This window comes from Cervus elaphus, chromosome 21, assembly GCF_910594005.1.
Source record: "Cervus elaphus chromosome 21, mCerEla1.1, whole genome shotgun sequence".
NCBI classification, from domain to species: Eukaryota; Metazoa; Chordata; class Mammalia; order Artiodactyla; family Cervidae; genus Cervus; species Cervus elaphus.
In genome coordinates, this window is record NC_057835.1 from 15112072 (window position 1) to 15128549 (window position 16478).

General features: G+C 40.2%; 1 protein-coding gene across 6 annotated transcripts in view; it reads left to right on the plus strand.

The window, feature by feature from the left end:
• CYRIB (CYFIP related Rac1 interactor B) overlaps nucleotides 1–16478 on the plus strand; it is a 143092-nt gene that overhangs the window by 91730 nt on the left and 34884 nt on the right. For 5 of the 6 annotated variants that reach the window (XM_043880546.1, XM_043880548.1, XM_043880547.1 and 2 more), the window contains one exon: nucleotides 3475–3514. In XM_043880546.1, the coding sequence (XP_043736481.1) occupies nucleotides 3475–3514 (40 nt within the window). Of the gene's footprint in view, nucleotides 1–3474; nucleotides 3515–3726; nucleotides 3746–16478 lie in introns of all 6 variants that reach the window. The other variant, XM_043880550.1, reaches the window with a different exon arrangement.

The window sequence follows — 16478 nt, forward strand, 5'->3', positions numbered from 1 at the left end:
TAAAAAAGTTGAATTCAGTTATGTTTTATCATATACCCAAGTGGAGGAGAACTGCAACCTAGGTGGAAAAGGTTGGACTTTTCCATGGGATTATTTCAACACCATTTATTAATGCAGTTAGATTTATGTACCATCATTTGAAATACTGCAAAGCTGTAAATGTGGCTGACAATGCTCTGAAGTCATAACTCTTCTATTTTATGTTTTGTTGGAGGCAAAGAAATTTTAACACTTATTTGAAGAACCTCTAGGTTTATAGATAAAAGATTGTCTAATTTACATATTATCTAATATTCACTACTTATGACTTGACGTTTGATTTCGAAGGGTGAAAACAATTACAGGTGTTTTATTATTTCATGATTTACTAAGAATTAAACAGAATCAATAGAGCTTTTCCCCCATGGTGTTATGTAAGTGGCACTGGTTTTTCTTCTGTGGTTTATGCAAGTGGCCAGCCAAACCACTTGTTTTATTTCTGGGTGGCTGCAATAGGTCTTAGGGAAGGAAGTTTTCGTTTGGCAGGAAAAGCAAAAATGTGTTTATTCATTCCATTTGTAGTAGCATTGATCCACGAGGAGCTTGTGAGAAAAACCAGAGTGGTTAGGCTTTGAACATAAGTAGCTCCCGTTCATCTCTTATCTGATCGAGGAAAGTATAACAGCAGATTAAGGATTAATAGTATAGCAGCAATTAGAAACAGTACAAAGTTCTGAAGCAGAAGTTGCAAACTGATGGTTCATCAACCAAATACAGCCCTCAGACTCTTTATTTTGGCCTACTGAATGTTTCCAAAACTTACTCAATTACTTCATAACATCTCAAAATGGTTTTATATGAGTACCTAGCAGTGGATCACCTGCATTTTTAGCCTGACATGTTAGTAGCTGTGGCAATCTATAGACGAAGCCCCAGTTAGGACTTCCAACACGATCTCAGCATCTCACTTTGCGTCACCTGTTCTGGAGGTTCTTGAATACAGAAGTAATAGTAGATCTAATACTGTTAATGCAGCTCAACCTTCAACAGGGAGTAGATAGGAGGCAGATTTTAGGTAGTGAGAGTTTCAGTTGAAAAGGGATATGTGAGAAAGAGTAATTGCAGAGAAATCCAAGGTTTTTAACTGAGCAACTGTAAGGATAGAAGTGTCATCAAATGATGGGGGAGACTGCGGGTAGGTCAGGCATGGGGAGTGAGATGAGGAGTTCAGTTTTGAACATGTTAAGTTTGAGCTATCTGTTAAGACATCCTAGTGGAGATACTGAGTAGGGAATGCTATGAAAGTGCAGAGATGGAGAAGTGTCTGGACTGGATAAATAAATTTGAGCAAGTTTTAGATTTTGCTAAATTTAGATTCAGAAAGTTATGAGATAGGATGAGGTCACAAGGAGAGCAGAGGACTTGCAACTGAGTCCTGGGACATGTCAGCATCCAGGGATTTCAAAAAAGTTCAGCACAGGAGATGAAGAGGGAGCATCCAGTGAGGTGGGACAGAAAGGAAAGGAGGTGTGGTGTCCTGAAGGACAAGTGTCTAGACCTGTTTTCACCTCCTAAAGCAGAGCCCAAGACAGGGACTCTTCAGACAGTTGATTTCTTAGGGGAAGTGTTAATGAGAAACATAAGTTGGAGAACTGGGGCAAGTGAAACAGAAAAGGAAAGTCAGTCTAAGGGAGTATTATTGACTTGGTCACTTCTGTGAGCATTTGGGCTTGATCTTGAAGAAGCCCCCTGAGAAGATATGAAGAATACGCCTATTGGTGGGAGGAGGAGGGTGTTTGTCTACCAGACTTCATCTCACCAATGGCCAGTGATTGCCCAGGCTCTTGGTATTAACACCTTCATACTTCCAGGTTCATTATGACTCAGGATGGCCTAAGAGTTCCTGTAGGCGTCTGTTATTGCAAAGCCTCTGAGCAGGAAGTGAGCCCCACCAGTGCAGCAAGCCGCTAAGGGGAGGCGCCTCAGCTGGAGTAAAAACGAGAGGCGGGGCGGGAGGGTGTCCTGTGCAGCCCACCATTAGGTGCTTGCTATTTAGTTCCACCTACTACTAAGCTTTCAAGATGGTGGCTGACCACAGTTTCTACCTTAGACTTATGACAGCAGGCTTAGTGGAATGACGTTCTTTAGTTCAGTCAACTACTAAGTTTAGATTGTCCTCACCTTCAGCCAGCACCCTTCAACAGGCTGAGGCATTTTCCTGGTGGAGTGACCCAGACTTTCTTCCCCGAGGGATCAGCGCCTGTGGTTACTTTATGCTTTCTGGGCTGTGTTGTGATAGTTGTCCATTTACAGTTGTCAGTGGGCTTGGCAGCCTCAGTCCCATCCCCTGGGTTCTCTGTACATTGTCTGTTGTGTAGGAGCTGCCATGAGTCCTCATGGTGAGGGGTCAGTTTACAGGACCCTCTCCCATTATTCTCCTGTTGGTTATTGCTTCAGAATTCTTCTTATATCTCCTGACAGAAGTGCCTTCCCTTCTCCCCTAGAATCAGAACTTTTAATTCAGTGGACCCTAAGGTTGCCAATCTACTGTTCATCTTTTGGTTCCTATATATGTATAATTTTATTTCTTCCTTTTTTTTTTTTTACTCTGTCAGAGATAGCATCACATTTCTACCTAGGGAAGAGTGTGTCAGATCATGTACCACTGGGAAAACTGTGCCCGATTCCCTCAAGATGCTACCAATTTTTTATACATAGGAAGTTTTGTTATATTTGTTAATCTTGGACTCTTGGGTTGTACCAGATAAATAGGGAAAGAAATCTTCTCATAAAAGTGGTTAGTTACATTAGTCAAATGTTTCCCCTCATTCTATGTGAATTCAGCTAGTCATATGGCTATAGTTGTTCGTAGTTGCAAAGTTAAATTCATTCTGAAAACTTTATTTCACCTAAAATTATTTAATAAGGCTTTGAAATAGTAAAACCAGTCCTTGAGAGGACTTTGTGGTTCACTGAGTTTAGCCAGATGTGCCTCTGTCATTATTGTCATGGAATATAAGGATCTTAGTACTTATAGTAAAACTGATTTTCTAATACATTGAAGCTGAACTTAAACTTTGATAAGAATATAGAAACATGCCTCTTTTGATAATTTTACAAGAATAAGGAGGAATTGCTAGTTTTTTCTCTTATCATCTGAGTAAAGAATTTATTTTTTTTCTCTTGTTAACCTCCTGCTTCATAAGCTATGATGAGAACTGAGTACTTGGTACACCTGTTTGTCTTTGAATATCTTGATGTTGACAACTAGGGTATATCACTTACTGATATTTCTCAGGGCTTAAGATAACGCCTTAGTAAGTCCTCCATAAATAGTTGTTGAGTTAACTCAAGAGGGGAAGGATATGGCTTATACATGTGATATATGATAGCATTGATGAACTTTGTGGTTAAAGTTAGTTTTAATAAAATTAAACTTTGTTTTAAATTATAATAATGTTTTAGACTGTCTTCCTTTTTCCTTTCTTTAAACAGATAAGAGGGACACGAACAGAATCACCAGCACTGGCTGAAGGTAAATATGTCTTTGGGGGAAATGATTATTCAAATACACGTGAAAAGTTATGGTTTAAATGAAAAATGATATCTGCTAAACATAATTTAAGGAAAAATGTTCTGTGCATATTATTGAACTGCTAAAAATGTCTCTAGGAAATACCCTATATTGTTTAGTTTCTGGCTTAGAATGGGAAGTAATGTAGATTAATTGGAACTTTTTTTTTACAGCTTCCTTTCAATAGGAGAGGTATGTGTTTTTCCTTGAATTCCTTTCTAAGTCATTTTCGCTATCACCAGTATAGTTGAGCAGGAAAAGTCCAAGCCATAGTTCTAGTGGTTAGAAATAAAATGTATGTGTATATTTTGAAGCTAGCTAGAAGGAAAGACACTTTTACATACTTTCTTAATACAAGAATTCTACCTACAATGGATTCTGGTCCTTTTATAAGATGGTGAAAGTAAAGAACGCAACAGCAACAGTAAATAGTCGCTGGTAAAGGGTCCTGAGAACCCAACCATTTACAATCCTGGGATTGTTTCAATTATAGCAAGTTAATAGGTATTTGGAAACTAATTTTTCTATAGATATACTTTGTCTTGTCTAGGTGAAAATGATCAGCTTAAAGTCCCTTTCTGTTTTTTCTAATCATAAGCAGGTATTTATATTTTAAAACTCACCTGTCATTTTATTATAATGGATATGATTATGACAGTTATGGTCATTCTTTGAAATTGTAATCACATCACCCACACTCTCTGTTATAGGGCAGGGGTTACCCCCCTTTTATTTTGTTGTTGTTTCATGAATTCTAATAATGAGCCATAATTTTGTGAAGTAAAATGCATAGAATTAAAAAAGAAACCCGTTATCATTGAAATACAGTTAACAAATACTAAAAATACAAATTTTTGATCATTATATATGCTTCTCACATTAGAGAATAAGCTTTAGTGACAATTTAGTTAAGTACTGTAATTTTAAATAATGATAAAAAATAAATAATGATGAATTTGTAGTAATTGTAATATGAAAATATCTGTGATTTTTATCAATGACACATTCAATAGATATTTCTAATCCTACTGTGGCTTGTTGCCTATAATCCTAACTGAAGGAATTGCTAAATTTCACATAAAGGTTAGTAAGAAGTTTCCCATTCAGGTTCACAGATCACCGAATTCTCTCTCTGAACCTCAGATAAAGAACTCCTATTAGTGAAAAATCCATTAGACCTTTCTTTCTCCATCATGTTTGAGTAAGTGTAGAGTTTTTTATGTCTGTATAACTAATCTTAAAGAAGTAGAGTTACACATCCATTCCTTAGGAAATATCCTAACAGAAATAGCTTTGAAAAAACTTCTATTTACTAATTAGTAATCACAGAAACAGCAACATAGTCTGTAGAAAAGGGAGTAGAAGAGGAGTTATACCTTGGAGAGACCCTGCCTTCAGAGAACTCACATTCTAGTTCAAGGAATATGAAATAAACATATAAAAAATAACATATCAGTTTGAGATACTTAAAGTTTAACACAAGAAATGTCATAATTGTCATAGGGAGGATGCAAATAGTAAGTGCTCTGAGGTTTGTGTTACCGAAGCACAAAAAAAGGTCAAGACTTGTAAAATGTCACCAAGTGTCTGCCAGTTGCTTTTTTTGAATAGAACATGTGTGGGGTTTTTGTTTTGGTTTTTTTTTCTTTTTTGGTTGTGGTCCTTTGATTCTTTCTATCATTGTAATCTGACTCTGATACCATATTTTAAAGATGTTCTTAAAAGCCGCGCTGTCAAGCAGCACAGGGATTGTTTGGTTAGTTTGGTTCCAGGAGGCCGGTGAGAACTGGGACCAAGGAGGAGAAATTAGCAAGTTTCAGCTTCATGCAAGTTTTGTGTGGTGGTTGAGAATGGGCTTCATGTCAGATTTAGTGTGTCATTTGATTATTGGCTGAAGTTTCTAAAAAGTTTTAAAAAATTGACTCAAGTCTAGAAAGGTGTCATTTGAAAACAGAATGACTTCCTCTTTGGATGTATTCATGCAGAATAAAAGTATTTAAGCAGAGACTCGATTACAGCTTGGCATAAACAGATGTTGTAGAATACATTCTTACTAAGGTTAGATGGTCAAGCTTGAGTCTTCCATTTTAATGCATGTCTTAGTTTGGGCTGCTTTAACAGAGCACCACCAACTAGGTGGTTCATAAACAACAGAAATTTATTCCTCACTGCTTTGGAAGCTCAAAATCAGCCCAAGGCCAGTGTGGATGGTCCCTTCCTGGTCTAAGATTTTCTTACTCGTTGATGATTGGATATTAAGCCTTTCTGTCTGGTATCTTTCACTCCTCACGGTGACTGTTAACGTTATGGAGAAACCACAGGGATGTCCCTGACGGTCCAGTCGTTAGGAAGAGTGCTTCAAGTGCAGGGGGCAAAAATTTGATCCCTGGTGGGGGAATTAAGATCCGAATTTGCTACATGGTACAGCCAAAAAAAAAAAGAAGAAACCACAGTCCATCAGAAAAAAAAAAAATGGAATTCTTGCTTCAGAGAATACCTTTTAATTCAAATTATGAGGGAAAGTGGACAAATTTTTTTTTTAATTAAAAAAAATTTTTTTCTAGCTGTGCTTTGTGGCATTCAAGATCTTAGTTCCCCAACCAGGAGTCAAACCTGTGCGCCCTGCAGTGAAAGCATTGAGTCTTAACCACTGGACCACCAGAGAAGTCCCTGAAGGACAGTTTTTAAGAGCCTTTTAACCATTACAGTCATAATGTAATAACTAGAAATTCTTACTTGTGTATATCAAATACTGGCAGATTTCTTTGAGCTTGGAGGACTCCTGCTTTCCCCCTTTCCTTCCTGCTCTGAAATTTCTGAGGGAAAAGAATGATGGTGGGTTCTTATTTCCTCCTTTTCACCACCTTGAGACCTCCTTACCTGGGTGTGAGGCCCGAGTTCCTTGAGAATGAGGCAGAATGTGTATATGTAGTGAACGAAAACGTCTCTGTAGCCCTTACCCTCCCCGCCAAGATATGTTAAAAGGCAATTTGATTTTTCTGAGGATGAATGTTAGGTTTTAGGATCAAGATTTTAAGAATTTTGGCTCTCACTGCTGTAATGCATAAGAACATGAGAAATACCAATGCATATCTGTTCAGAGGTGATAAAGAGTGTTGTGGGAAGATAACATTGCTGTCTAGACCAGCTTTAACGTGTTAGCAGTAAACCTTTGCCTGTTAGCCTTGCCCTTAATTAAGTTTCTCAGCTTCTGTGGTGGAGAAGGCAATGGCACCCCACTCCAGTACTCTTGTCTGGAAAATCCCATGGACGGAGGAGCCTGGTAGGCTGCAGTCCATGGGGTCGCTAAGAGTCGGACACGACTGAGCGACTTCACTTTCACTTTCCACTTTCATGCATTGGAAAAGGAAATGGGAACCCGCTCCAGTGTTCTTGCCTGGAGAATCCCAGGGACAGGGGAGCCTGGTGGGCTGCGGTCTATGGGGCCGCACAGAGTCAGACACGACTGAAGTGACTTAGCAGCAACAGCAGCTTTTGTGGAACTTATAGTTTAATTATTCCTTTGTAGGTAGCACATTCCATAAGCTTACCGCCTACTTTGTAAAGTTGCAGTTTGTTTCATTTGACCTAAAGCTGCACCTTTTACAGATGCCCTTGGTTTAGATACGCTCTTCTTTGATGAACAAGCTTTTTTCACTTGAATTTTAATTCATTCATTAATTGAGCTAATGTTTATTGAGTAGTGACTATATAATAGAATGTCTGATGGAGGCTAGAGTTTATTTAGGAATTTAAAAGCTTAAAAAGAATCCCATGGATCTACCAGCCATTGAGGGACTAAAGTATTCCCTAAACCTTTGAAGTTTCCCAGTCCTGTGGCCCTGTGCCTTCCCAGAGATAACCAGTATCCTAGATTTTGTGTTTATCATTCCCTTGCCTTTTAATGTATGTATTTTTATAACATACAGCTATTGATACATGTAATTTTTTCATGATTTCAAAATAGTGGTAGGTTTTAAGAAAGTGAATTCAGAATACTGCTTTTGTTCAGTGGTCATAGTTTTTAAAGAAAAACCTTCATAATAAATCCTTATGAAACAGGTAATTTTGAGTTTCAGAATTTTTTTTTTCATGTTTCCATCATACACCGTCTTATACACTCCCAAGTCACTTACTTAGAACTTTGTGCTCGCCCTTGTCATATCCCGTGTCTGTCCCTGAATGCAGCACACTCGAGCAGGAAGCATTTCTTTGCTTTCTTCTAAATTTGCAACTCAGGCAGCTAATTTGCCTGGTGGCTTAATTTTTAATGGCTGGGTGTATGGAAGAGTACCCATAATCTCTGAATCAAATTCAAAGATGCCAGGACAATCTGATGTAATACTATTTTATCATGGTTTACTTTCATTTAAGGAGCAATATTGGTCTCCTAATTTATTGTACTTATTGCACGTAACCAGGCATCCTAGTGAGTCTTTTACTTAAAATAGCTTAACTAAGCTCATTCATTTTTAAATACTGAATTTAAGTCTATCCACTAGATGTCAGCATTAGGAAAGGTGTATCATACCGTGTGTAGAATCACAGCCAGAAGAAATGTGAGAGGTTCAGTCTGAGTAGTAAACTGACCTGTGTAAAGTCACATATTTTGTGATAGAATCAGAACTAGACATCAAAATCCCCCAATTTTCATTCCATTCTTTATGTCACATAAACGAAGTTATTGGCCTTTTGTTTAAGGCCAATAACTTAACTCCCTGTAATCGCTAGACTAATAAAATATATTGATCTTGACATGTGCTTGTGAGATTTTAGTGCTACTATAATGATACTTTAGCTGGGCACCCAGAAACACCTAGATCCTGCTTCTTGCTCTTTATATTTTTCAGAGTAAGGAGAATCAAAGTGTTACCTTATTAGGAGCTACACTAATACCTGGTGATGCTAGATTAGATAGTATTGGTAAGGTGAAGAATTAAGTTATTCTCTTTGAGTTCCTCTGTATAAGTCAGATTTCAACCAGGAAGGCAGAAATCTTGCTAAGTATTTGAAAACAGGAAATTTAATATATGGATTTATTTACACAAGTGTTGGAAGCCCGAGCAGAATGATGCTGGGGTCTGTGTTTTTACGTACAACACTTCTGTCACCAATTCTGGACTGTTTTCCAATACCACCTCTGACACCAAATGTGTGGAGTTTCTCCCTCACACCAACCAGTTCCCCACCTCTCCAGGCACCATCTAGGTGTCCTGCACTCTATTTTGATTCTGACGTTAACTGTGTGAAGTGAGTATACACCTCACAGGTTAAGGGCTCCGTCCCTGGAGACCGTCCCCACTCCAGATGTCAGGCGCAAGTCTTTGGCCTCCTCTACCTCTCACTGCCCCCATGAATCAAGGCTTCCCACAACCCCATCCTCACATTTAGTGACCTGCTTTGATCAGTGACTCATAGAACTCAGGGGAACACTTTACTTGTTTCAGTTTATTATAAAGGATTTTATAAAGGATACAAATGAACTACCAGATGAAGAGGTGCATAAGGTGAGAGGTCTGGAAGTATCCTGAGCACGGACATTTCTGTCCCCGTGGAGTTGGGCTGTGCCTCTCTTCCAGTGGGTAACTGCATTTACCAGCCTGGAAGCTTCATTATGCAAGCCTGACTGATGATAAGTCATTGGTCGTTGATCAAACTCAATTCTTTTTTTACAATTAAAAAATGTTTAATGCCACCCATGACTGTTCCTTTACAGAGAATAGATAATATATTCATTGCAAAGAATAAAATTCCTTAACCTAACATCCAAGGCTCTCTCTGATTCAACATCAACCCGGACTTCAGTAGAGCGGAGTGGCTAAGGGCACTTGGAGGTGGGCCGCCCCGGCCTGAATGTTAAGAGGTCAGGAGATAGGGCTGAAAGTTGCAGCTCTCTGGTCATGCCTTGGTCTTCGTGGCAACCGGTCCCCATCTTGAAGCTAACTAGAGGCTTGCCAAGAGTCAGCTACAAAAACAAAAGAGGCTCCTGCCACCCTGGAAATTCAAGGGATTTAGGAGCTCTGTGTAAGGAACTGGTGATAAAGACCAAGTTACATATGTGTTATATCACACAAGGTAACTTAGATATTAATGGTACCCACAGGAAGTAGCCATCACTTCTAAAGCAAAAGGCAAGAGGTGGATTAGGAAGAATTTAGATGCTTGGAGGAGGAAGACTGGATGCTTAGACCTCTGAAGGGGGCGGCCAGGCCTTTCCCTGCTTCCAGGAGTGCCACAGAAACGAGAACTTGGAACCACAGCTGCCTTTTGCTCACAGGAAGTACTAACAGAACTTGAAAAACAGAAAGAAGGATCTTCTTTCTCCCCACCTTCCAGTTTTTTTTTTTCATGGCTCCCCCAGACAGAATATACTGAGCATTCAGCTGACAATTAGTCTAGGACATGAACTTTACAGCTTCCTTGTCCCAACATCACAAAGCAGATTATGGAAAGATTGGCGTGGGGAGAGAGAAATAGGTGAGTAACCATCACGGCCCACCTCTTGACTCCTCAGCACTCGCCTCCGTGTTGAATTAAGGACAACAGTAACAGCAGTTTCATGCTTCCTCTCCGAATGTTTGTTCTTGGATAGCTCATGCTCTAAGGGTTCAGGTGGGAGGGGGAAAGTTTCTATGAATCTAGAAACACAGAGAGAAGGAGGAGTCTCCTTATTTTCTAAGTTTAGTGGAACCAGACATGGAGAGAGACTTGCAGTCCTGGGAGCTCAGGTTTTGCTTAAGCACATTTACCACAAAAAAGATCAGAAAACAGCAAGGTCAGGAGCAGAAGGGAAATATTGGTTGTACCATGTAACGAGCAGGTATTTGTCACTGTCATTGTCATTGTGTAAGAATGATTCTGTTGAGCAGCTTCTCTTGTTGGGAAGAAGGTGGGGAGGAAAGGGGAGAAGTAGGAACAGGAAGGTGAGTGTGTGATGTACATTTGCAGTACCATCAGGAGAGCAGACAGTGTAATGTCATGTTAATTATTGCAGATGTTTTATTGGCAGACTTGCTTGAGTTGGTTATTTCTCTCCATAATACTGTTGCTCCCATGGACGGAGGAGCCTGGTGGACTGCAGTCGATGGGGTTGCTAGGGGTCGGGCATGACTGGGCAGCTTCACTTTCACTTTTCACTTTTCACTTTCATGCATTGGAGAAGGAAATGGCAACCCACTCCAGTGTTCTTGCCTGGAGAATCCCAGGGACAGGGAAGCCTGGTGGGCTGCCGTCTCTGGGGTCGCACAGAGTCGGACACGACTGAAGCGACTTAGCAGCAGCAGCAGCATACTGTTGCTCACCTACTGGGGGTTTTCAGCTTCTTACACAAAACTAGTGTGTTTAATACAATTAACTGCTGTGTTCCTAGTGTGAATTGCAGCTATATCAGAAGCTAAGGAAGAATTGTGATTATACCTCTCCTTTAAACTACTGTGCACCTAACTGATCCTTTAAAGAAATATCATTGGACTCACCTGTCTACAGTCATTAAGTTAATTCATTAGCAATTTAGTGAATATGAACCCTGCCCTGTATCGAGTATTTCCTTTGGCTTTCCTCATAGCTCAGTTGGTAAATCATCTGCCTGCAATGCAAGAGACCCGGGTTTGATTCCTGGGTTGGGAAGATCCCCTGGAGAAGGAAATGGCAACCCACTCCAGTATTCTTGCCTGGAGAATCCCATGGACAGAGGAGCCTGGCAGGCTACAGTCCACAGGATCGTAAGAGTTGGACACGACTTAATGACTAAACCGCCACCATGCTGAATATACATTTGGTGAATAATTAATATTCAGCTATGGGCAAAACTGAATATCTTTATTGGGAAGATCCCCTAGAGAAGGGAGTGGTTACCCACTCCAGTGTTCTTGCCTGGAGAATTCCATGGATAGAGGACCCTGGCGAGCTATAGTCCATGGTGTTGCAAAGAGTCGGACATGACTGAGCGACTGACACTTTCACTTTTCACTATTCACCTAAGGCCAAAGCTGAAAATCAGTGTAGAATAAACTTCTGAGATAGATGAATAAACCTGAAAATCTATCAAAATTATTATAATGTAATTAATTGTAATAGATTTAAAAGTTTGACCTATTGAAAACTTTTTATTGTTGTACTGTTGCCAGCTGCTAGCTTACTCCTGGAATCACTTCTGCTGTTCATTTGCAATATTGAATTGGCATTAGCTTTCAAATGGTTGGTGATGTTGCAGTCTAGAAGCAGGTCTACAAATAGAACTTTGTGCACTGTTTGAAGAAGATGGTGCCTGAAATTATTTCAGAAGCAAACATGCCAAGTGAGATTGTTGATATCACTTGAATTATTTTCAAGTTTCTACTATTTTAGCCTGTACTTGCTGCTTTGTGTAATCTCTTGAAAAATGTTTATCCTTAAACCTTAGACCTAGAAATATTGCACTGCAGTTATGTAACGGCTTTCAAGATAGCAAAGCCCTATGAGTTTCTACCTGCCTTTCTCTATTTTATTCACCAGATTGCAACATTTTCTGTGTAGTAGATGGATGGGAAGGCTTTTTTCAGTGTGTGTCATTTCTGTAATTAGTCTGTTAGATAGAGCACATGAATTTGGTTGTTTCTTCAACAGGCTCCAGCAGGTGGAAGTTATTAGTAATTTTTTTGCTGAAGATGTTAATTATCTTCAGAGTACAATATTGATACTTTTTACAGTAAGGCAGACTTTTAAACATGTGATAACTACTTGGTTGAATATAGTCACAAAGCAATTCTGGACTCTTGTATCTCTGGTAGTTTGTCTTCAGAAGGAGAATTATTAAAGGAATTTTTTATTGTTTTGCTTGTACAAGCTACAGTTTGTTACATTACATTGTGTAATAGTTTCTGAATACACAACTGAAGAGTGTGAACAAAATGTAAGCTTGTGACTCTTTAATCATTCCTGGCCTTCATCATGTATGTACCATTGTCATTGAACATGGTGTCATATTTTTCATTACTGATTTTCCATCCAGTTAATACTGCTTCAGAGTCATCGTACAGGTTATATGAGAATCAGAAATGTCTTGGTAGACAAGTAAAGACGAGTAAAGACTATGCTTAGCTGAGTTCCATACCCACCATTTTGTTGATTTTAAAGATTTTCAGAGGTCTGAATAGCTGTAAGATCGAGAAATAGCATATTTAATATTAAGTAAAATTTTGTATGTAACAATATATTTCAGGAACATTGTATGATAATATGTAATCCTAGGCAAAAGAAGACCTTTTTGCCTAGAATTCAGAGCTTGGGTAAATAGAAGAAATTAGTCTAACACTAAAAATGGTCATCTCTAGTGATCATTTTGACAAATTTTTCTCACATCTATGCATTTTTAGTCATAAATTAAAAGAAATGGGATGATATTAAAGCAGTCTTATGAAATCGATTGTTTTTTGTTATAAAGAATGAACTATTTTTTCAGTATCTCCTTTTTCTCTTAACACTTCATATTTCTTTGTGTTCTTTATTCATTTATTGAGTTGAAGATGATAATGGATATTGGCTTGATTTTGGAGTTTGTCCTCCTCGTAAAATTTTGAGGGGGCACAGTTAACACTCTGATTTTAAGTTTTTTTTTTTTTTAATTTTAAGTTTTTATCAGAAGATATGAATTCCCAAATAGGAGTTTCTTTGGAGGATGTATCATCTAAAGGGAATTAGCATTTTAACCCACACCTTAAAGGTTATTACTGTTTAATGTTATGAATGAAGTTCAGGTTTACAAAGATCAGAATTCCGGTATTGGCCAGTCTTCATCCTTATTTGTATTTTGGAGCCATATTTATGGCTGTGGGAGGATATTAGGTTCTTTGTAAGTTATCTTGGCAAATTGTAATTTTCTTGATGTTCATAATATTTGACTGAGAAGGAAGTAAGCTTTTCCTAAATTCTCAGGTGTTTTTTTTTTTCTTTTCTCTTTTCAACTCCAGAGTTTTCAGTTGTCAGTGTTTATTTTGGTATTTGTTTTCTCCTCTTTGGAATACTCTTATAATTTTACAGACACATTTTTATTTCTTGCACCCCGCCATCCCCCCGCCAGAACCACTGCGCTGGGGCGTTGCTGCTCACAGCTCTCCTTGCAGAGAGCAGGGGCTACTCTGTTGCAACTGCGGCGGCTTCTCTGGTTGTGGAGCAGGGCCTTCAGTCCTTGTGGCTCTGGGGCTGAGTTGCTTCTCAGCACGTGGGACCTTCCCAGATCAGGGATTGAACCCGTGTCCCCTACCTTGGCAGGCGGGCTCTTATCCACTGGACCACCGGGAACATTCTTTGTGTATTTTTAATCATGCAGTTATTCATCAAATATTTATCACTACCTGCAACATCCCAGGCTTTATTCTAGATATGGGGGATAGGGTAATATACAAAGCAAAACTCCTGTCTTCTTAGAGTTCACCTTGCAGATGAAGACAGACTAAACAGATATTCAAAGGAATGAGAATGTGTTAGGTGGTGATAACCATCAATTTGGGAAGGGGACAGAGAGGAGAAAGAGAGAAGAGGTATAAGGGACAGATTGGTGAAGGAAGCACTCTCTGAGGTGGTCTAATTGAAGCGACAACCGCAGGAAGTGCAGTAGCTTGTCACTTAAAGAAAGGTCTGTGGGCAGAGCATCCCAGGCCAGGGCAAAGCAAGTTCAGAGACTCCAAGGAGAGAGAAGTCTTGCTGTGTTAGAGAAACTGCAGCAGGCTGTTGTGGAGAATGATGGGAGGTGAGGCTGGAGTGAGTCAGGGAAAAGTCATGTCGGATTTTGTACAACCTGGTAAGGAGTTTGGATTTTATTCTGAGTGTAGTAGTAAGCCATTGCATGTTTTTGAGTGAAGTAGAGATGTCCATTTGTATTTTTGAAAGATTGCTTTGCCTCAGAGATTGTAGTAGGAGGCAAAGGTAGAAGCAGTTAGGAGGCTTTTAAAGGCCTCCTGGCAGGAGGTGATGGTGGCAAGAAGCAGGCTGCTGAGCAGTGAAGGAGGTGAGACGGGCATCCTTTAAGCTAATGGTGAAAGTGTATTAGGGAGTGTCAGTTATGTCAGATGCGCCTGACAGGTGAAATAAGGTGTGGACTTGAGAGCTGATCATTGGAATTAGCAATGGGTGTTACTTGATGACCTTGCCAGAGCAATTTTGGTGGTATAGGAATGGGCAACAAGCGAGGTTGGAGTGGACTTAACAGAGAAATAAAAGACACTGAGTGCAGGCAGCTCTTCTTAACGAATTTTCCTGCACAGAGAAGCTGGGAATAGAGTGGGAGCTGGGGAGGGAAATAGTTTCAAGATGAGTTTTTGCTTTGTATTAAGATGGGAGAAATAGCTGCATGTATGCCAAAGAGGAGCATATAGAAGAAGAATAGCCGTAAAGCAGGAAGGAAACTCAGGTGAATGTATTACCCTAAATGTCACATGAAGAAAATGTTTCAGGAAGGAGCAAATAATAAATTGGGTCAGAGGCTATTAAGAGGTCCAGTGAGTTGAGCTGTGAGAATTGGCCTTTGGACTTTACCAGATGCAGGTCTCAGTGAGCTTAACAGAGAACCAGCTTCCTCATAGTAGTAGTGGGCGTAAAAGCCAGACTGGAATGAACTGAGAGAATGAAAGGTAAAAAATAGGAAGACATAGTTACAGACAGCTCGTTTGACAGGTTGCTTTAGGGGAGGATGGGCAGGATGACACGGTTGTAGAGAGGGTGTGAAGGGCTGCTTTTCCTAAAGCGAGGACAACAGGCCCCTGAGGGAAGGGCGTCTGTCAGGAACAGGTGCAGAGGAAAGCAAGTGATTGTTAGTGAAATAAGGGGGTAGAAAGGACAGTAGGTGTTTCCTTTTCTTGTTTATTTGGGGGGTAAAAATATAAGGAGGTCATTTCTTCGTGTGAGGATGGAATATACATTGGTTGAGGTTTGAGGCGATCTTTGTTAAAAGCCTGTGGAATAGTCAGCTGGTAGCGGTGGGGAGAGGAGAGTAGGATTGCTCAGCTAACCTGAGAGCGCGCTTCCTGTCCGTGGTCACACGTTTAATGCAGTGGCTCTTGACTGGGGGCAGTTTTGCTCCCTGGGGAATAGTTGATGATATCTGGAGACCGTGTTGGTGGTCACAGCTGGATGTTGGGATGATACCAGGTGTCTAGTGGGTAGCGGCCTGGGATGCTGCTAAACATCCTACAATGTAGGGAACAGCCCTCAAACAAAGAATGACGTGGTTCACATGTTAATAGTGTCAAGTTTAAGAAACTGATTTACAGTGACTCTTGTCAGTATGTTTGAGTTTTCCTTCTTTCTTCCCCCAGCAAGAAGCATTTATTAAATTTATAAACTGGATGTGAACAAACCTGACACTAACCAGAGTCACTCAGAATGTGCTAGGTATGCTGAAGGAGAGAGTGGCACTGTGATGGGAGATAACTGGCCAGGGGTACAGCTGCTATTGGTACGGTTAGGGACAAAGGCCTCTCTGAAGAGGGGTCGTTTGAGGGGAGGCCTGAAGGGCGAGGGGCTTCCCCAGTAGCTCAGTGGTAGAGAATCCGCATGCAGTACAGTAGCTGTAGGAGACAGAGGTAGATCCCTGGGTCAAGAAGATCCCCTGGAGGAGGGCATGGCAGCCCACTCCAGTATTCCTGCCTGGAGAATCCCATGGACAGAGGAGCTGGCAGGCTACAGTCCACAGGGCCGCAGAGAGTCAGACACACCTGAAGCGACCACGCACACACACATGCTGAGGGATGAACAGAAGCCAGCTGTGGGAAAAACCCTTGAAAGTAGCATTCTGGGCAGAGGAGACAGCATTATAAGACCCACCCTGAGCTCAAAAGGGTAAATGAAGCAGCAGCATCTCTTAGGAATTTTCTGGAAAGAAAGATGAAATAGCACATTAACTGTGCCATGTAGTTGTGTTTCCAGGGGCTTCTGTTACTCTAGGTAAGGA